The sequence below is a fragment of the Hippopotamus amphibius genome, chromosome 4, assembly GCF_030028045.1.
Source record: "Hippopotamus amphibius kiboko isolate mHipAmp2 chromosome 4, mHipAmp2.hap2, whole genome shotgun sequence".
NCBI classification, from domain to species: domain Eukaryota; kingdom Metazoa; phylum Chordata; class Mammalia; order Artiodactyla; family Hippopotamidae; genus Hippopotamus; species Hippopotamus amphibius.
Window position 1 is genome coordinate 123,146,871 of NC_080189.1, and position 27,403 is coordinate 123,174,273.

Genomic DNA, 27,403 nt, shown 5'->3' on the forward strand with positions numbered 1-27,403 from the left:
CAGACAATAACAAGTGTTGATTATCATAGGGAGAATTGAACCTTCCTACATTACTGGTGGAAATGTAAACTGTTGCAGTCATGTTGAGAAACAGTTTGGCAGTTTCTCAAAATATCAAACATAAATTTACCACTACCACTCACTAACTCTACTCTTCAGCATTTTCCCAGGTGAAACCAAAAGATTCATCTACAGAAAACTTTGCATATGAATATTCATAGCAGCATTATTCATATTAGCCCAAAGCAGAAATAACCAAAATGTCCATCAGCTGGTGAAGACATAAAGTGTGATAAATCCCTGTAATGGAAGGAACAGGCACTGATATGTGCTATAACATGGATGAACTTCAGAAACATTATACTAAGTGAATGAAGCCAGACTCAAAAGTTAACACATTACGTGATTCCATTTATATGAGTTGTCCAGAAAAGTCAAATTTATAGAGACAGGAAGCAGATTAGTAATTGTCTGGGTCTGGCAGAGGTACGTGGGGGAAGGAATATGGAGTAACTATAAATGGGCATGAAGTTTCTTTGGGGATGATGAAAATGTTCTAAAATTAGATTGTGGTGATAGTTGCATAGCTCTGTAAATTTACTAAAAATCCATTGAATTGTGCACTTAAAAATGAGTAAATTTATGGTGTGTAAATTATATCTCAGTAATGTTGTTAAAAAATCTCAAACCCAGAAATTGGTAAGTAAACAAAATTTTAATTAACTAATATATTAATATTTCTCTCTTGCTGGATAATACAATTGATTATTAATCATGTATACATCCCAATCTAGAAGTTTATAGTAAAAAATCAAGTATATTTGTTGATGGAGGATTGTAAAGCTCAGTGGATTTCTAGTGTCATTAGAGTTCTTGATTAATGACTTGACAGTCTATCACCAACTTGTAACTGTTAGAATTGGAATAGAGCTGTCTGCATGGTTCAGTGGATGTGATCTCTGCTATCCCATTAGTAGACCTGTCAACAGCAGTTAAGTTCATCACAAGCTCTTCATTTCATTTTCAAATTCCAGGAGCACAAGACACAAATTTTTGTCAAGCTTTCATTGATTACTTACTTTGGTATGTGTTTTGCTTTGTATTTCAATAGAGTAAAAAAGCGATAAAGAATATCTTACAAAAATGCACCTATTTACCAGCTCTTGAGCCGTTTCTGTATGATGCTCCTCCCAATATTCTGAAGCATGTGGTTGGACAGTTCAGTAAGGTAAGACATGCTCTCTTCGCCTGGATGTGGGGAAGAAGATTAAAATGAGGTATTAACTTGTTCCTTCTGTTGGGCCAACGTTTTCTTCTGTAAGATGGGGGCAGGGTTTTACTACTTAACTTTCACTGGTCATATTGACCGGGAAGGTAATATAGGTTAATAAAATTAACATAAGTGAATAAAATTCACACACAAATAATTCACACTTTCTTCTTCCTCACATTTTCCTCACAGCTTCTGTATTGCCTTTTTTATGTTCTTGGAGAGTGAAGAGTCAACATATAAAAGCCTCATAATGCAGAGAATTTATACTGATAAGTAACTTTTGGTAATTTTCCCAGTATCTGTTAGTCTCACTCATCTGGAAACACTGCAAAGATCTTATAAAGAAAAGGAAGAAGGTCTTTGAGTCACTGACATATTTTTTGCAAAGTCCATGCACTTTACCGGAGATGCTTTCAGCAGTCATTTGGAGTCTATTGACTTCTTTTGTGAACAGTTTTAATGAACATGGCTGTCATATCTCTTAGATCTGCAGATTCAAGGTAGTAAGGTAGAAAGGTCAAGCTGCTGGAAGGGGCTCAGCCAGAGGGACTGCCTGCTGACCACAGAAACGAGAGAGAGTGAGCGCCTTCCCACAGCCGTGGATGGCCGGGAGGCGGACCCTAAGCTATCAAAGACTGGTCAGATTGTGCTCAGGAGGTTGGGTTTAAGAAAATAGGGTCTTTGGAATTAGTATCCCACCATGGCTGTGAGCTCAGGCTCTGGACCGGGGATGCCTGGATTTCCCATTGACCAGCAGCAATACCTTTAGCAAAGTCTTGACCTCTCTAAACCTTAGTATGATTACCCGTAAAATGGGGCTAATAAGAGGACCTATTTTATAGGGTCATTGTAAAGATTAACGGGATGTTATATATAAAGAGTTTAGCTTAATCCCAGGTACGTACTAAGCACTCAAAAAAAAAAGAAAAAAAAAAAACCACAAAACCCCCAGAAGTTAAGAAATGAAACATAGAAGTGGTTAAGGCTGATTTTTAAAAATTAGTAAAAATAAATGGGGGGCCAAATTCCTTTGAATAGTCAGTTATAATGCTATGTAAAGGAGGTACTACTGTTTGTATACTATATTTCTACAAACAATGAACAAAAACTGTATATCAATGTAATGTTTAGGTTAGGCCCTACAGCTAAATAGGTCCAGTTTTAGGTACTCATCTGAAAGATCATACTGCCTACTAACAGCCCTCAGTTCTCTGAATCCTTTCCATGATCTCCAACAGCTTGGTTGCCCCTCAAGCACCACAGTCACTGGATAGTAGAAGGATTTAAGTTGCTGAAGCCCCCTCAAGATACAATTCAGTGTATCAGACACCTATGCTCTGTCCTCCTCCTCCTAAGAAAATAATCAAACTTTGTTTTCTGGGTGCTAAGTAAGAAAGTGACCAGCTAATTTGATCAGCTAAGAGGGAGGGGGTGTAAAGAGATGAGTGGATCATCTGCAGAGTCATCAGCTCTTGAAAGTGAGTGGTTGACATGATTTCTGAAAGCTTCATTTTATTGTCTAATATTTTAGGCTATGGGGAGTGAGATATTGTAGTTTTATCGAACTTGCTATGAAAATGAACACTAGCCTGAACTGAGTTCAAAATAAGTCACTTTTAAAGTAAATTAGTGGGGGAACTACTGTGGTGGTGCAGTGGTTAAAAATCTGCCTGCCAATGCAGGGGACATGGGCCGGGAAGATCCCACATGCCGTGGAGCAACTAAGCCTGTGCACCACAACTAGTGAGTCTGTAGTCTAGAGCCTACAAGCCACAACTACTGAGCCTGTGTGCTGCAACTACTGAAGCCTGTGAGCCTAGAGCCCGTGCTCTGCAACGAAGAGTAGCCCACGCTCACCACAACTAGAAAAAGCCCATGGCACAGCAAAGAAGACCCAAACGTGGCCCAAAAACATAAATAAATTTTTTTAAAAAAGTAAATTGGTGGGATTTGTGGAAGTTAGACAGCCAAGATAAAATAAAGACAATACTGCATATCACATACTCTTATAAATGTGCCTTTGGGAATATTTCTTCAGGCAGAATTTTGCATTTTCTTAATCTAAGGATCCAGAGCACTAGAAAAGAGATGGGAAAGAAAGGCAGAAGGTAAAAGGATATTAACTTCGTGTGGCTGCAGACAGGTAGGAGGTAATAAAAACTCTCCAGGCTAAACAAAGTATTTAAAACTGACACATCTATAGGCTTTTCCATTTTTAGAAATACACGCTAGTGTCATCTTTTATTGCCCAGTTGATGTTTATTATCATTCTATTAGCAAGATCCTTTTGTAGTTTTAAGTATTTAAAATGGCTGCATGTACCCAGCACTCTGTTAAACATTAAGGGATGGACAAAAAAGAATAAGACCAAGTTCTTTTTCAAGGAACTTTATGATCAAGCTGGGGGACCAGATGAAACAATCAGAAAACACTTCAATGTGCTAGATTTCATGATAAACGTTAAAAAAAATTGAGAAGGAATAAGTGAATGTAATCTGAGATATTCAGAGAGGACTTCAATGGAAGAAGTACAAGTGAAAGAAAGCTGGTCTTTTAAAGAAAGAGTAAGAATGGAGGAAGAAAGAAAGGGTGTTTCTGTTAGAGGGAATTTTTAGCAGTGACCACGGAAGGAAGAAAGCAAGAACCCCTACTCCTACCTGCCAGGACCTTCCTTGTCTGTTCCTTGTCTGGTGGTCATGCTGTCTTTCATAATTAACTTCTTCACCTCCACTGGCTCTTTTCTTTCAACACACTAACATCCATTGTCTTTAAACCCAGTTACTTTATTTAGTTCTCATTGGTTGCTTCTTAAAATCTTAGATTTTTTTGATCTTTACTTCCCTGGTTTTTCTTCTGTCTCTAACACCTCCTCAGTTTCCTTTCTCTGCCTACTCCTTAGTGTGTTCTTTTACTTCCTAAATATTTATTGAGCATCCATTAGGCACCAGGCACTAGAGAAATGAATGGATGAGTAAATGAATAGTTTCTATCGTCAATGACATTTAAGTGTGACAGACACATAAACTAATAATTAAAATAGTATGTGGCAAGTGCACTGATAGGGGTTTAACAGAATGCCATGAGAGAAGAAAAGTACCCAACTCATCCTGGGAAAAGAGAGTAGGGGTGTCCCAGAGAAAGTTTCTTAAAGGAGGTGACATCTGAGCTGAATCTTAAAAGATAAGCTACAGTGGGAATTCCCTGGTGGTCCAGCTTCCACTGCAGGGGACATGGGTTTGATCCCTGGTTGGGGAACTAAGATCCTGCATACCATGTGGCATGGCCAAAAAAAAAACAAAAGATAAGCAAGAGTTAGCCAAGTAATGGAGGAGGTGTGTGGAGGGTGCAAGGGCATTCTAGGAAAAGGAAACAGCATAAGCAAAGGCAAGAAATGGTTCAGACACACTCTTTGAGGTTATTGAAACAAAATTTAGCATAGTGGTTGGTAGGGAAGGACGCTGGAGAGGTTATTTAGGACCTAAGTCACAGAAGGCCCTCTGTGCCTTGTTAACGACTTGGAGAGACCTTGAGTTTGTGTAAGCAAAGACAGATACTGCTTTTCCTTGTGCGTATATGAGTGGATCTCCATTATCTTTGCTCCTGTTCATTGCCTTTGTTCCACCACCACAGCATAAAAAGTTAATACATTTCTAAAAAGGCTGCATTTTACTTCTAATCATCAGCAAATTTAGGCTCATTATGTTACAGGTATATTGGACATAAATTCTCTTTTACATTTCCTCAGATGTATTATTGCCTTTCAGTAGTAAAAATCCAACTTGGAAAAGGAAAAGCTGACATTTTTATGTGCTTCACTTTTCAAGGTGCTACCACATGATAGCAAAGCTCGACGACTTTTTGTAACAAGTGGTGGTCTTAAAAAGGTTCAAGAGATAAAGGCAGAACCTGGATCTCTCCTTCAAGAATACATCAACAGTATTAACAACTGTTACCCAGAAGAAATAGTAAGGTGGGAAAAATGGACTTTGAGAAGGTCAAAATTATAATGCAGTTTTTCTGTTCTCAAACCTAGATTTTATATCCAGTGTCAAAATGTGGACTTTGAAATAGCACATACTTCCATTTCTCTCTTGGTCTCTTTTATCCCTCAAATTAATGATGTTCTGATTGACACATACATTTTCAAATCAAACTGGAATGTCATTTGAGACGTTTCTGTACTAATTTAATACATGCTTTACTAAAGCGTACCCAAATACAATTCAAAGTAAATTAACAATCTTTAATATGAACCTGATTTAGAAAGAGCCTCATTTTCATAGTTCCCTGCATATTATTTCTCTGCCTTAAGCTCACATTCATATCAATGAGAGTATTACAAATAGAAAAGAGATGTTGAATGGCAAAAAGAAAGTTACTGTCTATATTTAAAAAACAATGTTTTTTATGAAATACAGGTGCTTCATAGTAATGTAGCAGAAAGCTATTTTTAAGATTAATTTTTTAATGAGGTTGATTTGCAGAGCATTAAACCTAAGCCTCAGTCCTATAAGCCTAAAAGAGAACTATGCCACTAAACTCCAAATAAATAAAAGCAAAGTTATCAAGCACAGATAGAATTATTAAACAACTGAATCTTGAAAAATTTCCACAAAGCATGCAGAATTAAAGTCTATATTTATCTATATTTTTCTAATACTACACTCATTTCTTATTTTCTCTTAATTAATATTAGAGAATATAAATTCCAATGTTTAAAATTTGTTATAATTTATATGTTATATAAACTATTCTCATTTATTTTTATTTATTTATTTTTCTTCAATTAAAATTTTTTTTCTTTTATATTGGCATATAGTTGATTAACAATGTTGTGACAGTTTTAGGTGTACAGTAAAGTGATTCAGTTATACATACACATATATCTATTCTTTTTCAAATTCTTTTCCCATTTAGGTTGTTACATAATATTGAACAGAATTCTTTGTGCTATACAGTAGGTTCTTTTTCATTGTCCATTTTAAATATAGCAATGTGTACATGTCAGTCCGAAACTTCCTAAATATGCCTTCCCCCCAGTAACCATAAATTCATTCTCTAAGCCTGTGAGTCTGTTTTTGTTTTGTAAATAAGTTCATTTGTATCATTTCTTTTTAGATTCCACATATAAGTGATATCATATGATATTTCTCTTTCCTGTCTGACTTACTTCACTCAGTATGATGGTCTCTAGGTCCATCTATGTTGCTGCAAATAGCATTATTTCATTCTTTTTAATGGCTGAGTAATATTCCATTGTATATATGTACCACATCTTCTTTATCCATTCATCTGTTGATGAACATTTAGGTTGCTTCCATGTCTTGGCTATTGTAAATAGTGCTGCTATGAACATTGGGGTACATGTAACTTTTTGAATTATAGTTTTATCTGGGTATATGCCCAAGAGTGTGATTGCTAGATCATATGGCAGCTCTATTTTTAGTTTTTGAGGAACCTCCATACTGTTTTCCATAGTGGCTGCACCAATTTACATTCCCATCAACAATGTAGGAGCGTTTTTTTCTCCACAACCTCTCCAGCATTTGTTATTTTTAGACTTTTTAATGATGGCCACTCTGACTAGTGTGAGGTGATACCTCATTGTAGTTTTTATTTGCATTTCTTTGATAATTAGCGATGTTGAGCATCTTTTCATGTGCCTGTTGAATATCTGTTTGTCTTCTTTGGAAAAATGTCTGTTGAGGTCTTCTGCCCATTTTTTGATGGGTTGTTTGGTTTTTTTGTTATTGAGTTGTATGAGCTGTTTGTAAATTTTGGAAATTAAGCCCTTGTTGGTTGCATTGTTTGTGAATATTTTCTCCCAGTCCATAGACTGTCCTCTCATTTTGTTTATGGGTTACTTTGCTGTACAGAAGCTTATAAGTTTGATCAGGTCCCATTTGTCTATTTTTGCTTTTATTTCTATTGCCTTGGAAGATTGACCTAAGAAAACATTGCTACAATTTATGTCAGAAAATGTTTTGCCTATGTTCTCTTCTAGGATTTTTATGGTGTCATGTCTTATACTCAAATAAAACTTAAGTCTTTAAGCCATTTTGAGTTTATTTTTGTGTATAGTGTGAAGGAGTGTTCTAACTTCATTGATTTACATGCAGCTGACCAATTTTCTCACCACCAAGGAAACAGATATCCAGGTACAGGAGGGTCCCAAACAAGATGAACGCTAACAGACCTACATCAAGATATATTATTCTTTTTTTAAAATAAATTTATTTATTTATTTATTTAATTGGTGTGTTGGGTCTTTGTTGCTGCACACGGGCTTTCTCTAGTTACAGAAAGCGGGGGCTACTCTTCGTTGTGGTACACAGGCTTCTCATTGCGGTGGCCTTTCTTGTTACAGATCACGGGCTCTAGGCGCGTGGGCTTCAGTAGTTGCAGCACATGGGCTCAATAGTTGTGGCTCATGGGCTCTAGAGCACAGGCTCAATAGTTGTGGCACACGGGCTTAGTTGCTCCACAGCATGTGGTATCTTCCTGGGGCAGGGCTTGAACCCATGTCCCCTGCATTGGCAGGTGGATTCTTACCCATTGCGCCACCTAGGAAGCCCAAGACATATTATTCTTGTTCTTTTTTCTATCCAAGTTAAATCACACTATTAGCTAGATCAAATTTAACATTATAATAATACTGGAGAAATTTATGTAGCAGCACTTGGCCACTTATCTTTTCATTATTTGTTTTGATGATAAATGCATATCAAGCAAATATTTCTTTCATTTTTCCAAATATAAAAGACATAAATAAAGATTGTTCTGATTAGATTTAAATTGCTTTTAATTGCTAAGGTAGAGATTCCAAACTTTTTCCTGATGAGAAGCTACTTTTGAATTCCTTAGCACCAGACAGATTCTAGCTGGAATGGGGTTTCTGACAGTTAATGGATAACTTGCTGTACTTATTTATGGGTCTATACACTGAGATACATACTAGGTTTGTGTGCGTTTAGAGAGGTTAGGTAGTGATAAATGTATACCCTGCTGAGGGCGTGAGGAGTATAAGTTCTGAGCACATTTCCGTCCCTGTGGGGAATCCTGGAGATTGTGGCATCTCTGAGGTCCCTGTGGGGAGAGCTATGCAGTGGCAATTAGCTTGGCAATTAGCCAGGTAAAACCTTACAAATTATAGGTAGATCCTAATTGATTTATTGGGGACCTTTATTTTAAAGCAGTACTGTCCAATAGAAATATAAAGTGAGCCACATATGTCATTTCAAATTTTCTGGTAGCCACATTTTAAAAAGTAAAATGAAATGGTAAATAAATATTAATGATATATTTTTGTTAGCCCAATATATCTGTTTTATCATTTCAATTTGTAATCAATATAGAAACTATTAATGAGCTATTTTACATTTTTTATACTAAGTTTTTGAAATCTGGTAGGTATTTTATCACTCCTAGTACATCTCAGTTGATATTAAATTTCATTGGAAATACATGATCTGTATTTAGATTATGTAAAGTTTACAGTTGAAAAAGCAGATTTACAAGTTGTTCCAAACACACCTAAAACTTTTCCAATAACTGAATCGAATATCAGTTATTAATGTTTTTAATTAAAATTAAATATAAAAATTCTGTTCCTCAGTCATATTTCTAGGGCTCAAGAGCCACATGTAGCTAGTGGCTACAGTATGAAACAGCACAATTTTTAAAGTTTTGGTTTTTCTAAATCCACTTTTTACCATTTCTATAGAAGTACCTACCTCGTGTCTAAAACATTTAAAAGACCACAAAGGGGAGGCCTGCTTAAAATTTGTGACTAACTCAGAAATAGCCATAACTTCCTCGGTCTAGGGATAATTTGAAGAGACTCACTGTTGAGGGACAATTTTTTTCCAGGGAAGGAGGCCTTTGGTGGAGAAACATTCTTTAAGGTAGCTCTTTCTGTATGTGTGTATGTTTCTGTTTATCTGTGACTGCCTATAAGCACGCTATTGAGAAAACATAGCTCTGTTTTATTCATGTTAACTTGACAAATTGTGGAAGCAATTAATGTAATATAAATTATGAGTTTTTAAGTCAGGCATCTGATGATAAATTAACAAAGGATGAAGCAAGTCTTGAACATTAGGTTTTATCTGGAGAAAACACCTTAGGAGGTTTAATAATTTTGAGTGTTTTGGAAAATTTTAAATTACACTTACTTGATTTTTTATCCATTTATTGTATGTCTGGCAAATTTTATTTGACTTACTTTTATATGCATATAAATTCTTTTCATGGTATATGAAGCATCTCACAATGTATTAATCAATATGTATAATACTTTTATACTATATATTTTATAAAACAATAAATTTATAAATGTAAATTTATAGTACTATAGATGCCCAAAACCAATGAAAATTATTTATTTCCTAGCTTTGTATCATGAAGTATTTGTAAACTATTTATTAAACAGTTGTTTAATGTGAATTATACTCCCAGAAATTTTTGTTTTTATGTGTGGCCAGATCGCATTAAAACATACATTGAGAATAATCTGTAAGGCAGTCAGAATGCAGAAGTTGATTAGTAATGGTAGACTGTGTTGCCTAACTTATAAAAAAAAAAACCTATTAGCTATGATCACGAAAGCAACATCAGTCACTTGATGTAATGAAAACAACATCTCTGTAATAAAATATTGTCACTGGGTCCAATTTCCTGGCTTTGAAAATACCCCTTCTTTGCCATTGCATTGTTATCCCTTAAATGTTTTGCTATTTGCCTGGCACAGTCTCATGAGCTGCTGTTTCTCTTCCTTGATCATCTCTCATCTCATGCGCAAAGCATTCCTGGAGCATAAGTGGTCACGGTATTAGAGGTTTCACTCAGAGAACTATTTCAGATAAATATCTTACATTGAATCTTTTGTGCCTACTGTGCTGAATCTTTTCACAAAGATCTAATAGAAAATTTTCTTTTTCAGGTATTATTCCCCTGGATATTCAGATACTCTTCTGCAGAGAGTGGACAGCTATCAACCACTTACTAACTGAGCAAAGTTACCTTTTATACTCGAATTCACAGCAGAGTATTTATGAATGACAGTTGTTAAAGTTCTTTCTAAATATTTGAACTAAATACATTCAAAATGTATTCAATGTGAAAAACCTTTGGATATTTTCTAAGTTTATGTACTACTTTAAAAATTAGTGGCTTGAATATATGAGGAACTATTCATGTTCATTTGCATAGGATTTGCTCTAAAGGTAAATTTAAAAAAGACATTAAAGGCTCTTAAGGCATTTGCTGTTGTTGCATTGAAGACCACACACACACACACACACACACACAAACACACACACACACACACACACTTCCAACTAGATATAGATGAAAGATGGTGTTCAAAACCTCTTAATTATTTTGCCAATTCCTCATTGGCACAGGCAAGGAAGACTGGCCTTGCAAATTCCACAACAGGGATATCCAAGGGAAGTACCAGCTGAAAGAGGACACTGATGACAAAGTACAGAGCATTTGAAAGACATACTGATGCTGGGTACACAAATATGTTAGCCGAACACATGGAATCTATGGATGACCCGCCAGGTTTTCCTAAGAATTTAGGAAGTCTCCTCTTCATCCTAAGCTTTCTAAACTCTCTTCTTAGCCTACCTAAACTGTTCCTTACCTTTCCTGGGGCTGGGCAGGGTAGAAATCAATATTACGCATTATACTATTGCAGACATACTTTCCATTTTCATTGAAAGGTTTCTTCTTAGTCTAGCCCTGCTCAAGAATAAACAAGGAAGTGAGCAAATAAATTGGGTCCTCAGTGTTCTCTTGTCCTAGCTTCACATTCCCAGGTTTCAAAAGTCAGATTTGGGGGGATTTAAGGAAAAATTAGAGAAGAATACCGTGTGACTCAGACTTTACATGCATTTTCACAAACAGAGCTGAAAGGGTGATAAGAGGGAGTTGTGATAAAATTTTAAATAAAAACAGCATTAAAATTGTCCTTTTCATTTTTCCTATGTAGTGTTTCTGACCTTGGGGAATATGTGATTAGACTGGGGAGTCTTGGTTAGTTGGCATGTGTGTGTCTTTTTTTTAATCTAAAGAACATTCCTTACAGTGATCTCCCCTGGAGGCCTGGAGAGGATGTAAATGATAAACAGAGAGCCCCTTGGACACAGTGTTTCCAATCTGGTTGGCCTTCAGATATCCTTCTTGGGCTCTTTTTTTTCTCCCTCTCAGAAGAAAACTACCCATTTATTTTTGGTATTTTTCTGGATTTATCTCTGTCATCATTTCCTAACAGTACATAGCTTTGCTGTATCTTTTTAAATTTCATCATACCCAAGATTATCCCATTTCTTTTTGCCTAGTATCATTCTAGAATTGCCTGCAGTTTGACTTTTTAATACTTTTTGGGCCTATTTTATTTCCTTGCAGTGATCTCTTAGATCTATTGCCTAAGAAAATGTAATCTTTATCCTCAGTTTTGTAGCTTCCCTTTCTCTCCTTCCTCTCTGCCCAGCTTCTCTTATGAACCTTTTAACAAGCTGAGAAAATAAAGGTGGTTTCCATCTTTCTTCATTAATAATGACAGAAACTAGTCTATCTGCCGTAAGACTTCCTCAAATGTTATGGGAATGGTGAATTTCTTATTATGTATTTCTTGCTATTGTATGTTGTATTTGAAATTTTTCACTTCTTAAATCATTTCACACTTATCAAATAGTTTTAAACTAAGAAAAATAAAATATTTAGTGGAATTTGGATGCATGCTTTAAGTTGTTCATATGCAATTTGGAAAATGTATGCTATGAAATGTTTCTTGACATAATGAAGCTTTCTTTATTCTTTGATAAGTCTGAGACTTTTAAAAAAATATTTTCTATGTGTGCTAGAGGAAAAAAAGTATCTCTCACTGATGGTATTCTTTGTCATTTTCACCCCCGGTTTGAATTTTGTCAATTTGAATCCTCTGCCTCCCCTCCCTGCCCCCTGCAGTTTATTTAAAATGCAGCTCTCACTAGGGTACCTCATTTAGCTTACATGAACAACAATTTATTTTTATGACTTCAGGAATATAATGGTTGAATCTTATTATTAGTTAAACCTTATTATTATTCATTCAGTTCACCTGTTGTGGAAATAGGTGTGTATCAGTGGTGCCCAGAAGGAGACAGTGAAAGTTTGAGTTCTAGTCATGTCTGTTAAATAGTAAGGGTGATAATACCTGCTCAGCTGACTCATAAGATGCTTATGAAGATAACTTGCAATGATGCATGTAACAGTTTTATAAACTGTTCCATTCTGTGCAAACCAATATGTGATTTATGGGCAATGACAGATTACACATTTTGGCCAGCAATTGGGCACACCAGGCCCCATACTCCTAGATAAGTGGAGTTTATTCCAGATGATTTATGATAAAGAAAAGCTAAATTTCCTGCCCGCATGGAGTTTTCTAATATAAACACATTTGCCCAGACACATGGAGTAAAATAGGCACAAGACACTGAACACCAAATAGGCATATTTCATGCAGTATGTAAAAACAAATGACAACTTCATATTTACAGGAGGTTGACCTGTTTTTCTAACCTTTCCTCTCAAACTGTCCCCTTAAAGACAGGATTAAAGATTTGCTTGTTTCTAAATTTGATTTGAGGTCCTGCTTAACATAAACCCTGACCTTAAATTCCTGGATGAGGCCATCTCCAATCCAAGATGTCAGGTTTAGAAACTAACCTTGAAAGAATGAAGGATTTGTCTGTTGTGTTTTCAAATCTCTGACCCTTTCCTTAAATTCATAAACCCTGACCTTAAATTCCTGGGTAAGGCCACCTCCAATCTAAGATGTCAAATTTAGAAACTGACCTTGAGAGCATGAAGGATTTGTCTGTTGTGTTTTCAAATCATCTAACTTTGATTAAGTTAGGTGCTAGCAAATGTTGAGGCTTGTGTATACTGTGGCTTATTTTGCCACAAAATTCACTGTGTAGAAAATACCGATTTGTAGCTCTTCTATTTCAGAGATTAAAAGGATCAAATGACAGTCTTAATTGTAACTATTGTATTTACCCATTGGTTAAGGCACTTTGGACATTTTTTAGGTTTAAACTTGTTTTTATTTTAATTATTTTTTAATTGTATAGTTGATTTACAATGTTATATTAGTTTCAGGTGTACAACGTAGTGATTCAGTAATTCTATAGATTATATTCCATTTAAAGTTATTATAAAATATTGGCTATATTTCCTGCACTGTATAATATATCCTTGTAGCTTATTTATTTTATGCATGGTAATTTGTGCCTTTTAATTCCCTACCCCTGACTTGCCCCTCCTCCTTTCCCTCTGCCCACTGGTAACCACTGTATCTGTGAGTCTGTTTCTGCTTTGTTATATTTATTTCTTTATTTTTTTATATTCCACATATAAGTGATACAGTATTTGTCTTTGTCTGACTTATTTCACATAGCATAATGCCCTCCAAGTCCATCCATGTTGTTACATGAACTATTAGTTTATTTTACCTTGTTTTGTCACTGACAGCTGTAAGGAGGGAAGAAGAAGAGGAGGAATTTGGGCCATTGATTTGCAGCATGTCCTACTGATAGTTAAATACAGTGGTTTGTTCTGTTTTCTGCCACTTGAGGGTTATTTAATTAAATTCATGACCTAGGATGCTAACCAGCCCCACATCTAAAATAATTGCTTCTCTGTTGGTGAGATGTAAAGCCGGGATTGATTTTCCCCTGGCCGTTAGCTCTCCTTTCTGAGTCATGAATGTCATCTCCACTCTCCTCCCCACATAATTTGATCTCTGTATTTGATCCCTATTTAGTATACACTTCGCTAAACAGATGTCTGAGTAATTAAAATCCCACATGGGCACACTCATCAGTGAGTTACATCTATTTAACAGTCAGCTTAGAAACTTCTCACCCTCAGCTCTTCTCCCATCCTGGTGTCATCTGTCACTGGCCTTTAGCAGGCTTTAAATATTAGACTTCAAACTTGCTGTTTGTTTTCCTGCATTCATAGAACCTCTCTTTTCATTTTATGATTGCATTTTCCTCACAAGTCCCTGATCTCTTTCTCCTTCAGCTCACCTGGCTATTCTGTACAGTTTTCTACCAGCATTCAAATTCTCACTGGATGAATCATCCTATATTTCATTCATGCCAACACCAGCAATTAAAAAAAAAAAAAATCAGAACAGTGTTGTGCTGTCAGAACCATGGATTAAGAGTGCCTTTTATTTTTTTCCCCTGAGGCATAGCCAAATATTTCAGTCTGAACAATCCCCCCATTTTTTTTAACTATTTGAGATCAAATCCTGGAAACCTGTTTGGTGGCTACAGGTCACTGAAGGATTTTGATGGCCAAGAATTATAGAAGGAAAGAATGTGAGTTTGAGCAGGAAAAGGAAGTTAGGAAGGACTTATTATATGAAATTTTCTCACTTTTGAGAAAGGATTTAGAAAGAAATTTATTTATGAAAATGTTTATACTTAGAGAGAGACAATGTTCTTATGATGTCTTATGATACTGATATAGCATTACATACAACTTGAGGTTAATGCTGTAGTTTACAACAGGTAAAAGAATTCCCTTTGCAGTTGATGACACATATCAATTTTAGGAACATTTTGAAATGAGTATAGAATGTATATTTTCTGATACCTATCATTTGAGATGAACAAAATCAGATAAATGAGTGGGCAACAGTCTTATAGTAAAAAGATTCTTTATTTTCCTACTTTGAAATGAGTTAGTTCCAGTGCATTTAATATGGATCATTTTATAGATGTAAGTTTATCAGAACATGAGTGTTTCTTGTGAAGAGACTTTGTATTCACCACACTGGGAAATAAAAAAAATAAGGTGATCAAAAAACATGCAACAAGTTCAGAGGTTAACTAATACTGTTTTAGTTCTATGAGAGCAAATTCTAAAAGTATTTGTATAAACTTCATAACCGTGATTGTATTTTAAAACTACGTGAAAATCCTATTGTGCATTGGAGTTTCATTTTCGTTGCTTAGACATAACTTCTAGCCTTGTTATCGAAACTAACAAAGGCCAGGGAAATAAACAGAGACATAAATTAACAGCTGGATTCTTAGACAAATACTGCCATGGAGTAGGAGCTAGTATTTCAGGAAGGTAAACGAGTTCGACATGCTGAGAATGCTGTGGGTGTGATTTCTTTCACTGTTTGTGATCCAGCATCCTTACAGACCTGATGGCTCCTGAGCTAGGGTGATTTTCATTCTCCCCGTGCTCAGGATAACCTCCCCTTGCTCGTTCTCCAACTCCCTACCCCTCCATGCAGCTTGTGTTTAATCTACTTAAAGTTCAGGGCACTTCTTTCTCTGATCCAAGCCTTGTAAGTCTTGTTTTCCCTCCAGTCATTCCTTATCACATGTCTATCCATGCTCTGCTGTCAGCTTTCTTCAGATCATTAAAAAAGAAAAAGAAAAAAAGACTGATTCCAATAACCCATTTCTGGTTTCCCACTGCCTTAGTGTAAATCAGGGAGTATATTTCCTGACCTCCTTACAAAGTTGTGAGGGTCAGAAGTGCTCCTATGGATGAAAGGGCTGTATGCGTGGTTACTTGTGGCCAAGGGGCTTGGGCTCCAGCCCCAACTGCCTGGCTCAAATACAGTTTCAACCACTCCCTTGCTGTGTGAGCTTCAGCAAGCTGCTTATCTTTTCTGTGCCTCAGTTTCCTAATGTGGAAGATGGAGATCGTAAAGGTACCTAAGTTCTGGGGTTGTTTGGTGATGGTTACATGAGACAATTCATGTGTATTATGAAGTTGCTACATGCTCAAAAGAGTCGCTGTTTTGAGCCCCCAGCAGGTGTTAGCACAAGTGCAGGCACCTGTGAACTTCCTCACAGCCTCCTCTCTCCAGTGGGGCCTCTGGGACCTGTTCTCGTTCAGGCACTGCAGAAAGCTAGGCTATATCCCTTGGGCATGGTCTGTGACAGCTAAAGATGGGGCAGGTTGTAAGAATCCTGGCTGAGCACATGCATTTGAGGATCGGCAATTACTTTTAACAGTTGCCTCTCTTTCTCTAGATTGTGTTCACTCGGCCCGGCTTCTCCTCTAATGATTGTTTATGTTGATATTTCAGTTTGCTGCCTATTTGTACTTAAAGCCACAAAGATACATCTTTCCGAATCTGGAAAATGGGGATAGTAAGAGTATCTACCCCTGGGTTTGCAATGAGATGTAAATCAAGTGAACCCCTTCCAGAGGAGACAGGGAAGCACAATATTCTAGGGGTGCTTTTGAAAAGGAAACTGGGAAAAGAAAACATTTGTAATCCAAATATCATCACTTTGTACACATGAAATAAGGTGGAAACAAACAAAACAAAAGGCAAAAACCTTGCATTCTAAAAATGAGACAAATGATTCTTCCAAACGAACTGTCTTCTTCAAGGTGGTTCCCTCTGAACTCATAAGACATAACCCGTAATACAATGATGCAGTTTTTGCCCAAAAGGTGTTGGGATTTCTTCTTTGGAAAGGTTTTTAAGGACCTTGGTGTAAATACTAACTCTGCCATTTTATATTTATGACAAATATCTTTCTACTTCTCAACTTTTTAATATTGTTTGTAATTTCTGACATACAGATGTTCTAAATGCTTATACCAATACATCTATATATCCATTGTTTTGTAGTTTTTTTCCCACTCAAAATCCCTTATTTAAGGGGCTCATTTATATTTTCTTTTAGTTCTTTGACAGGTTCATTTTCACACTTGTCCCGTTAATCCATCTGGGATGAATTTCATAAATTGTATGAAGTGAGCATCTAATTGACTAAATTATTGGCCAGTTTTGAATAATCTGTGTCCTCCTCATTGGTGATGGTTCATTTATTGGCATATTAAATTTTCTTTCAGGGCTTTTTCTAAAATATTAATCTATTTGTCGAGGTTTTCTCAGTAGTTCAAAATCATTGTAATTATTGTGGCTTTATAATATGTATTAACATCTGGTACAGTGAAACTCCTATTATTATTCTTCCTTTTCAAAAGTATTCTGGCTACTCTCCTGCTTTTTCTTCCAAACGGAAATTAATTTTTTTCTACTTAAAAAAAGTCTTATTGGAATTTTGGTTAAAGGAATAGATACATTTATCTAGAAGCATAACAGATTTCTCAATCTATTTAAATCTTTTTGCTTTCATGTTTTTTCTCTTCTCTGTTTTTCTGTATCAGTCCCTTCAGATATTGCCAATATTATTTATATGTTAATAGAATCTTTTACAAATACATATTTCCCAACAGGTTTTTACTGGATCTGGAAAAGTTACTGGTTGTTAAGTTATTTTGTAATAACTTTTTAACCATGTCTCTTGAGTTTTCTAGGCAAAAGTATCATCTGCAAGTAAAGGTAACTTTTCTTCTGCCTTCAATATTTTACCTATTATTTCTGTTTCTTGTCAGAATTATTTCAGCATAATTTTAAATGATAGTGTTGGTAGCGGGCATCTTTATATCTGATTTTAATGAGAATGCCTCTCCTGTTATATCATTGGTATGGAAATTTAAAAATACACACGAAAGTAGATTGAACAGTAAAATCAGCTCCATGTGCCCATCACCTAGCCTCAACAATTATCAACACTTTTGCAAACATTTTTAGAGGATTATAAATTAATCCAGAATTTTTAGATGCTAATTTGGAAATACCTATCCAGAAATGGATCCAGCAATTCCATTGCTAGGCATTAATTCTAGTACACCAGTACCAATAGCACACCAGTACCTAGTACACCAGTACCAATTAATCCTAGTACACCAGTACCAATAGGCATCAAGGATGCTCAATGTAACCATACAGAATTGCAAAAAACTAGAATATGTTCCTCAATAGGTGAGGGAAAAATTATGGCACATTCATATAGTACGTAAACTTATATAATTCATATATATTCATATAATGTGTTATGAAAAATTTTTGTAGATCTATGTGCTGATATGGGAAGATGTCCAAGGTATTGTATACAATGAAAAAATCAAGTGCAGAACAATACGTATAGTATGATTCTATTTGTTTTTATTTTTTTGTAGGGGATGGTCATATGCTTTTATGTAACATGGGAAATTTCTCGAAGGACATGTAAGAAACTTTAATGGAGTTTATATCTGGGAAGGAGAACAAGGAGTGATGATGGGAGGCTGAGGAATTACAATACACTTTCTCCTCTTCCTTATAGTTTGGCTGTCCTACCATTAGCATTATTATGTTTATAGAACCTTATTAAAAGATATGATGTTGGCTGTTTGTTTAATATTTATTAAGGGATTTAAAAAAAATTAGTTGTTTTAATCAGGTGTAGATGTTAGATTTTTATTGTCTATTGAGATAACAAGGCCTTTTTCTTATATGGCCTAAATGTATAATTTGTTATTTCAATTATTTTCCTATTATTAAAATATCCTGGCATTTCTAGGATAAAATCTACCTGATCAGGTTAAAAATTACTTATTTCATTGAATGTAATTTGCTGATATTTCTGGGGGGAATTCTGGTATTTGATTTCTTATATAAGTTTATATTTTTTGACTTCATTTTGTACCACTTTTGATAAGGTTTTATAATAATTATATTTACTTCATAAAATGAATTAAATTTTAAACTATTTATGCATTCAGAAAGGGAATTACTTGTCCTTCAAAATTTGCAAGAATTTGCCTCTAAAATCTCTAGGTGAGACTTTTTTGACTTCTTCTCTGGTTTTGATCTACTTATTCTAACTTCTTATTGATTAAATTTGGGTTAAGATTTATGTTTTTCCTGAAAAAATGTAGTGGCATATAGCTAACTATACATAGTATTCTCATATAATGTTTCTAAAAAAACCTGAAACTTCATATCTATTGTCTCCTTTCTCCTTTATAATTTTATTTATATTTTCCTTTTTTAATTAGACTTGCCAGATATTTCTCTACTTTCTTCCAAATAATTACTTTTGGGATTGATCAATAATAGTTTTTTTGTTTTGTTTTGTTTTCTCATTCATTAATTTCTACTTCAATCTTTCCTAAGTCTCCTTTTCTGAGTTTAATTTTTTAAAAAGTAGTACTCACTTCCCTTATTTTTATTCTTTCATGTTCAATTTTCTCCTGCTAAACAATGTTCCTAAGTTTGGTCTGGTTTCAAATGACTGTGGGGTATTTCTAAAAATTAAATCCACTCTCAAAAGAGAAAGATTTGCTATCACTGATGATGTCTTTTACAAGAATGTGACTCAGTCTCTTTTAGAACTCTAAAGAATTCTAAAAATGTTTGAGTAACGACAATTGCAGCCAGCTTATGACCTATTCTGAAAGGCCCAAGACCTATTTGTATACATAAAACCTATACATTTGCTAGAATGATACCTGCCCTCATATATTCGGAAAGAATCAAGTGCTAGAATTTAAAGAGAAGCTCTTACATTTGCTAAATGGAATATCCCCTGATACCCATACTCAGGTTATAGACATACCTTAGGCATGTCTATAACCCAAGATATTTTAAAATGTTTTTTTCTTTCTGTGAAAATGTATTTAAATACATCATGTGTACAGCTTGGCTTCATGTTAGCTTGTGATTGAAGTTAACCCCAGATAAAACATGTTTTAAATGTAAAGATTAAAAATTGTTCACATGATAGGATGACAAAGTTTTCTCTGCAAAAATCAATTCATTATGATGATGTAGATAAGGCAGAACATGTTTTTAAAAATAATTCTTAAATGCTCTGATACACCAGATTATAAGCAATAAAAATACCTCTAATAAAAAAATATTATGCCAATAGGTAGATTTGCAGGTGTGACCTTTGCCAACACATGTAGCAGATCGTCATCAGATCCACGTTTGTAGATTACATAACAGTGTTTAAGTGGCCAGGAAAGGGAGGATTTTGTGGTCAAGAAAGTGGAAATGTCCTGTTTAACATATGACCCTGGCCAGTCTCATCTCAAATTACTGTTGATCAAGTTACAGATGGTTGCCAAGCCAAGTGGGAGGGAAGAAAAAGTTCTAACAAACCTACAATAAACAGGAGGCCACAAAGCGAGTGGCTGTTATCATTAAAAATACAAACTTACTCAAGTCTTCTATATTTAAAGTAATGTAAAGAAAAATTGTTTTGCAAAGCCTTCTGCAGCAGAAAATGTTGCCGTAAGTGGCTTTAACATATCCTTCCCTAATAAGATTTTAGCAAAGATAGAACATGGCTTTATGAATGAACCAAAAAACATATAACTAATCCCCCCGGCCCTTGCCATGACAGCTTTATGATCATGATTGAAAAGCATTTTCTTGGTTTTGCACTCACATGCATCTCAAATTTTTTAAGATTCCAAATGTTTAAAACATACAAGTGCCTGTGATCCAGGAATTTACTCTTAAGAGGAATAGGAACCTATAAATGGAAAAACGAAATTTTAATCTCACAAAGAGGCATGTATATATAAATTTATGTATTTAGTATTGGTTTCAACCGATTGCCTTTTAAAGTAGCAGTTCAGGGCTAACAGGACAGTATGCCAGAGCCAAAAATAATCTTAATTTTGTTTGCTATTGTGGCAGTGAAATTTTCAGTAAAGCACAGACTGAATGCCCAAAGGCTGCTAAAGGATTACCTACAAAGCAGAGCCTGAGGCCAAGTTTAAGTGCTAAGATTTTATTAGGAGGTGCAATCCCAGGGCAGCAAGGGTGAGGGGAAAGGCAAAGGAAAGCAAATGGAAAGCGGTGCTTCATTGAGCTGAAAATAACTTCACAAGAAAGTACAGCTGATTGCTCAGTCCTCAAGGACAGCTTCCAGACAAGCCACACAGAATCATCATACCTTGGGACCAGCTGCCTATGGAGAAAAGGAGAGAGTTTATATGCTTGCTACTTCTTCCTCTCTGCCCTCTTAGGTTGCCCTCTTTGGTGTAAGTTTGCCTTGTGAGGCTCCAACACCCCACTCTTCTGAGTATGTCTTTTGACCCTCCAGACATTTGCCCGGGAGACAAGAATAAGCTGAACCTCAAGATTCTTCACCCGAGTCTGGGACTGATGGGAGGAGCAAGTGCCTCCTACCTTCAGAATCTGGTGTGGAAGAGGCGGTCCTGAAGCCTGGCCCTCACCCAGGGGGAGGCTGTTTTGAGAGAAACCACAGCAGTGAAGGACAGGCCACTGCACTGAGCTAGAGGCTAAGATGGGGAGGCGGGGGGGGGGGGGGGGGGGGGGGGGGGGACGACTGGCAAACCGGGAAGGTGCACTAGCTGGGTCTGGTACAGTGCATCCTTCTAGGACCTGAGCTATTCCTAGTGCTATTCCTAGTTCACTGATTCTTACCGGAGGAGGAACCACTCATTTCAGAGATAGCACACATTTAGCTCTCAGATTTTGTAAATGTACTTATTTTCCACCGACCTGTCCCATGTTCCTCGACTACCCTTACCCATTACTTTAACTCTACCTCCCAAGATTTTTGGAGGTGTAATTTGACTATAATAAAATCCACCCATTTGAAGACTACAGAGCACTGGATTTTGGCAACTGCATACGTTCTATAACATCCACTCCTACCAAGGCGTGGAATTGGGCCATCACCCCCAAAGTTCCCTCCTGCTCCTCTGCCTCCCATCCTCTCGCCTCTTTCAACCCTCCTTAGGCAATCGCTTTTGTCACCACAGTTTTGCTTCTTCTAGAATTTCAGATAAACGCAATCGGACAGACTAAGGTCTTTTGTGTCCCCCGCCCCCAGCAGAATGTTTTTGAGATTCATCCATGTTGCTGCACGTATTAATACTGGGTCTCGAAGCGAGAGAGTAACACAGACATATATAAACTACCAACTGTAAAATAGTCAGTGGGAAGCTGTTGTATAACAAAGGGAGTCCAACTCGAGGATAGAAGATGCCTTTGAGGACTGGGGCGGGGAGGGTGGGGGAGGCTGGGGGGGGTGTCAAGGAAGGGAGGGAAGATGGGGATATGTGTATAAAAACGGATGATTGAACCTGGTGTACCCCCCCCCCAAAAAAAAAAAAAAAATACTGGGTCTCCTTTTACTCCTCGCTCTATTTTGGAGACTCTGTGCTAAACGTCGGGCATTTAAACCTGCATTCGCCCATCTGGAGCCCTCACAACCCCTCTGCTTCACCCGAGGCTCGGGGCGCCGGGCGGGGGAGCTTGGGGAGGTGGCTCGGGGCCGACACCAGCCCATCAGGCCGCCACGCTCGCCGCGGTCCGGGGCCCGACCCGCGGCACCTGCTGTCCGGCTGAAGAGGGGGACAGGGGGCCTGGCCGTGTACAGCCGCGGGCCAGACAGCACCCCCCCACCCCGCGACGGAGGCCCCGCAGGGGAGCCCGCGAGGCCGGAGCCACTGCCACCACCCCGGCCGCCCCCTTCCAGCCGCTGCCCTCCAGGGCCGCCAGCTCCCGAGAGTCGGCCCGGGGCCTCGGGCCACCCACAGAGGCGGGGCCTCGAGCCGGCGGGCGGGCGGACGGGCGCGCGCTGGGGCGGGGGAGACGCATTTCCGCGGACGCGTCACGGTTCCCGGCGTCTCACCGCGCGCCGTTTCCCTCCGCGCGGACGGCGCTACTTCCTGCGGGGCCCCAGGAGCCGAGTGGTCGGCTCGGGAAGCGCGGGCTCGGCCGCAGCTCCGCCGCGGCTCGGGGCGGGCGCCACGGCCCTGCAGCTGCAGAGGAACGAGAGGAAAGTGTGCCTCAGAGGAACGAGCGGAAAGTGTGCCGCCGACTCACTTTTTCCTCCTCCGCTCCCGCCTCGCCACAACAGTCCGCGGAGACCGAGTTTGAAGGACGTGGTGGAAACAGAGATGCCCGTGCTCTGCCCTTCGGCGAGGCGTAGCCTGGCCGCCGCTGTTGTCTGGCTGCCTGACGGCGAGCAGCGGCTCTATTTTTCTTCTGCCGAACGTGGTGGTTTGGGGGCAGCGGAGAGACTGACGAGGAGGCTTTGTCTGAGGGAAAAGAGCTGTTGCGAAGCGGCTCCTCCTGAATGGCGGCCGGGCCACCCTCGGCGTCTCCGCGCGGGCTCCGCGGGCGATGTTTTCCGTGTCGGTTAAACCCGGGAAAGTCTGCTCTTTCCCTCCCGACGTTTTCATTCTAATTGAAGTCTTGGTGTGTGAGGGCTGCCCTCCGCCTTAACTTACTCCATCTCCTTTAGCTGTTGTGAAATCTGATGAGACCGAGTTCTCTTCGGACCCTTAGAACATATTTTCTTTTCCTCCCCCAGAAAGAATTGAATTGGGAAACCGTGGAGGTGGGCGAGGCTCACCCAGCCTGACAGCCCTGAGATTTGTTTTGCTGAGTCCACCCTCGTGCCTCAGACGCAGGCCTGAGGAGAGGGCCGTGGGGGTTACAGTTATTAGGGGACTCCATTGTTCTGTGGTTTTATGAATATCCAGTGAAACTGCCCGAACAGAGAAGGTGGAGGCAGCTGAGCCTCAGAAAGGGGCTTCCAGTCCGCTGCGAAGGCGTCTTTTGTTTGGTTACACGACAGCCTCGGTGACAGAAAAGAAGGGAGGAGGGTATCTTTTGAGAGCACCGAAGTCCAGCTTGGGCTTGGAGCTTGTGACTGCTGATCTCTTTTGTTTCCCTTCGTAGTATTTCTTACCACCTGCTAGATGTTGCATATTTTACATATGTATTGTTTGGCTTCTCCCGCGATAAACCTGCCCTTCACCGTGGTCCCCTGGAGCCTAGCACAGTGCCTGGAGAAGCACTGGGGGCTTCTTAAGTGTTCACTGACTCAGTGAATGAAAAATACACATGACACGTTCTTTAAAGGCATCGTGAGAGAAGCACAAAACCGAAAGCCACGTGACCCAAGAAAAATTGATCTCTTCAAACCTTCTCTTTTCATTTCGGAGCACTCATTGGTAAGGAATGTCCAAGAGATAGTGATACCCCACTATTATATTTTCCAAAGGAGAATAATGAAGGAAATGAGCTTTTATGTCTAGGGTGCTTTCCACTTCATTCTAGGGATTGATTCTCTGAGGTGAGCCCACCAAAAATCAAAGAGGAAAATGGAAACCCTTTTGTTCTAGTCTTATGTGACCCTCAGACACATGTTCGACCCCATCCGGGAGTTTAGGTGGCCTGTCTGATGAGCAAGACATGGGGCTTTGGGACATTCAGAACACTTAGAAGCTGAACATCAATGTGTCACAGATATTTTTCTGTGCTGGACCCTCTATAGCATGTATAGTACATGGAAACACATCTGGGGAGTGTGTTTCACATGAAAATTAGCTGGCTAAATCCTTCTACTACCTGAAGGCCCTTTCAGAGATGACCCCAGAGAGTGCTGATTCATAAATGATTAGTTTTGAAGGAAGTGAAAATGGGGTGCTTTGAGAGTGAAGAGGATCAGAACAGCCAGCTCCTCTAAGGAATTACCCTGTCTCAACCTCCATTTCTTTGGAACATTTGGTTGGGAAAGGGCCACACCTTGGCTAGGAAAGTTTATAATACCTGTCAAAGTATACGTGACAGATTGGAAAGTCCTCCCCAAAAAATAAGTTTAAGATCTCGTGTATTAATGCCTCAGCCAACCAGTAATCATAGCATCCTGACATGCAAAACTGGAGGTATCCTGTAAGATCATTAATTCAACAAGTATACTATATTTATTTAGCATTATTATGTGTCAGGCCTTGTTCTAGATGCTGCAGATGTAGTAGTGAAAAACAAAACAAAACAAAAAACAGCACAAAAATGCCTCTCCTGTTTTATATTGTTCTATTCCCAGACCCCTTCCATCTTTTCACTACATATTTTTTCTTTACTAGTTTTCACCTTTCATTTGCCATCTACTTTACCATTTTCAAAACATTTGTATTTTCTGCCCCTCACTTCATCCCAAATATGAACATATCAAATAAAAATACATGATGAAATACATTTTAAAAGTCAAGTCCTTTTAGTTGCTCCGAAGCATGTGGGATCTTCCTGGAACAGGGATTGAACCTGTGTCTCCTGCATTGACAGGCAGATTCTTAATCACTGTGTCACCTAGGAAGTCCCTCAAGTCCTTTTCAAAACTGAAATGTTTTACCAAAAAGAATCCATTTTCCTTTTATGGCTATAATTTTTAAAAGTTTAAAAATGATTTTCCTGGTTTCCTTCAGTTGGTTATTGTGTAAGTGAAGATAATTACTCTGCAGTCAGCTTTCACCCTTCCATAGGAATGTTTCCTTCACCCATACTTTGCCGGACCATACTAATCTTACAATAAAGCATACAATAAAACATTATGTGGAGAGTAGCAATATTAAGTCTTTAAAAACAGAAGTGTTCCTTTTCCAGATTTTTTAAAAAGGAGTAAACTGAATGTTGGCTTAGAGATTCAGAATATAACTGTGCAACAAGGTTCTAGGGCATAACACAGTACCAGTTAGTTTTACTAACTCAACTCTTTTTCAACAGTTTTCTTTAAATATTCTCCCTTTCATTCAGTCCAAAATGCTCACTGGCCCAAATGTTCCCTGAAGACTATGGCTTCACTATAATACTTCCCTTTCCCCATTTCACATTTAAATGTGTTATGTTTCAATTTAAACTGAGGAAGCAGCCTCTTCTCTATCCTCCCTCACCTCCTCCCACCCGCACTGCCAACCCCCAATTGCTCAAGCCTAGGGATTAGAGCTGGATTACCCAACCTGCTAGTGATTCTCAACCCTGGTTGGCACATTAGAATCACCTGGGAGGACTTTAAAAAAATACTGATTTCTTGGGCCTACCCATGACCAATGAAATTAGAATCTGTGGAGTTAGAGTCCCAGCACTGGTATTTTTATAAAGATCTCAAGGAGAGTCTAATGAAAGCTAGTTTGAGAAGCAGTGCAGGAGGCAGCTCAAGTATCTGTCTAAGGCAACTATTCTCAAACTTCAGTGCTTCAGAATCACCTGAAAGGGCTTGTTAAAACACAGATTGCTAGGTCCTACACCCTGTTTCTGATTCAGTAAATTAGGGGTGGGACCAGAGAATTAGCATTTCCAACAAGGTGATGGTGCTGCTGCTGCTGCTGCTGTTTCAGGGATTAGAACCACTGTCCTAGGACACCAAGGAAAACGGGGGCACCAAGAAAAAGTGAGAGGGAAAAAAATCAGATGGATTGTATTTGATACTTCAAACAAAGCTTTGAAGTAACTATCATGGTACAAATCAAAAACGTTTTGAGCTTCTTCTTTATTTTATGGCTAGTATGATTTTTTATTTAGAGTTGTGTTTGGGGAGAGAGATAGGACTCCCATAATTCTTTCATTGCTAGAAATGGCTTCTAAAGGTCTTAAGCCCTCTACAGTTAAGTACCCCACAAGCCAATGCATCTCTTCATGTAAATCATGGCTTTCACCCTTCTGTGAGAATGTTTTCTTCACCAGATTTTCCCTGACCATAACGAGTCATAGTAGCTCACCATAAAACATTTATGGAGAGTAGCAAAGTAAAATAAACACACACACACACACACACACACACACACACACTCTTCTCACTTTTCCCAGCAAAAAGCTGTAAGGCTGAAATAGTGTTTATTTTGTCTTCCAGGTGATAGGTGAATGTATCTTGCATGTTCAACCCTGTAACAGAGAACTTGACCCATGGAGGGCATGCAAATACCATTGCAAGAGGACCTGTCAGAGTTATGGAAATGAAAGGTACTTTTGCTTTTGAATAACTCTTCCATCTGTTTTTTGCACTTTATCTTCTGTCTACCAGCACATGAGGTATTTCTACTTTACATGGAGAAAATCAGTTGCAGGAAGGTTTCAAACTTGCCCAGAACCATTAGGTCTGAAGTGAGTGCTCTTTGCTCCCAAACTCTGCATTCTTTTCTCTAGAATGTGCTGTAATTCAAATGCCACACACTTTGTCTGAGGAAAGAGGGAAAGAATTTGAGATTTTTTTTAATCATGTAGAAGTGAAATGTAAGAAAAACACCCTACATTTTTCAAGTCCATGTAAGTAACAGGGTTAATGTGTAGTTAGAAAGAATTTAGATGCAATTTATAATACCTTAGGAAAGAACAGTTTGAAATGGGTGTAAGATGACAACGTGGATGGACCTTGAGGGAAATATGTTAAGTGAAATAAGTTAGAAAGAGAAAGACAAATATGAGTA

At 38.1% G+C, this 27,403-nt stretch overlaps 1 protein-coding gene across 1 annotated transcript in view; it reads left to right on the top strand.

Moving 5' to 3' along the window:
• Positions 1-10,284, top strand: part of SPAG6 (sperm associated antigen 6) — a 62,325-nt gene extending 52,041 nt beyond the window's left edge. The window contains exons 8-10 of the mRNA XM_057732509.1: positions 1,112-1,228; positions 5,098-5,243; positions 10,215-10,284. Of these exons, the coding sequence (XP_057588492.1) occupies positions 1,112-1,228; positions 5,098-5,243; positions 10,215-10,284 (333 nt within the window). The remainder of the gene's footprint in view (positions 1-1,111; positions 1,229-5,097; positions 5,244-10,214) is intronic.
• Positions 10,285-27,403: the final 17,119 nt, after the last annotated feature.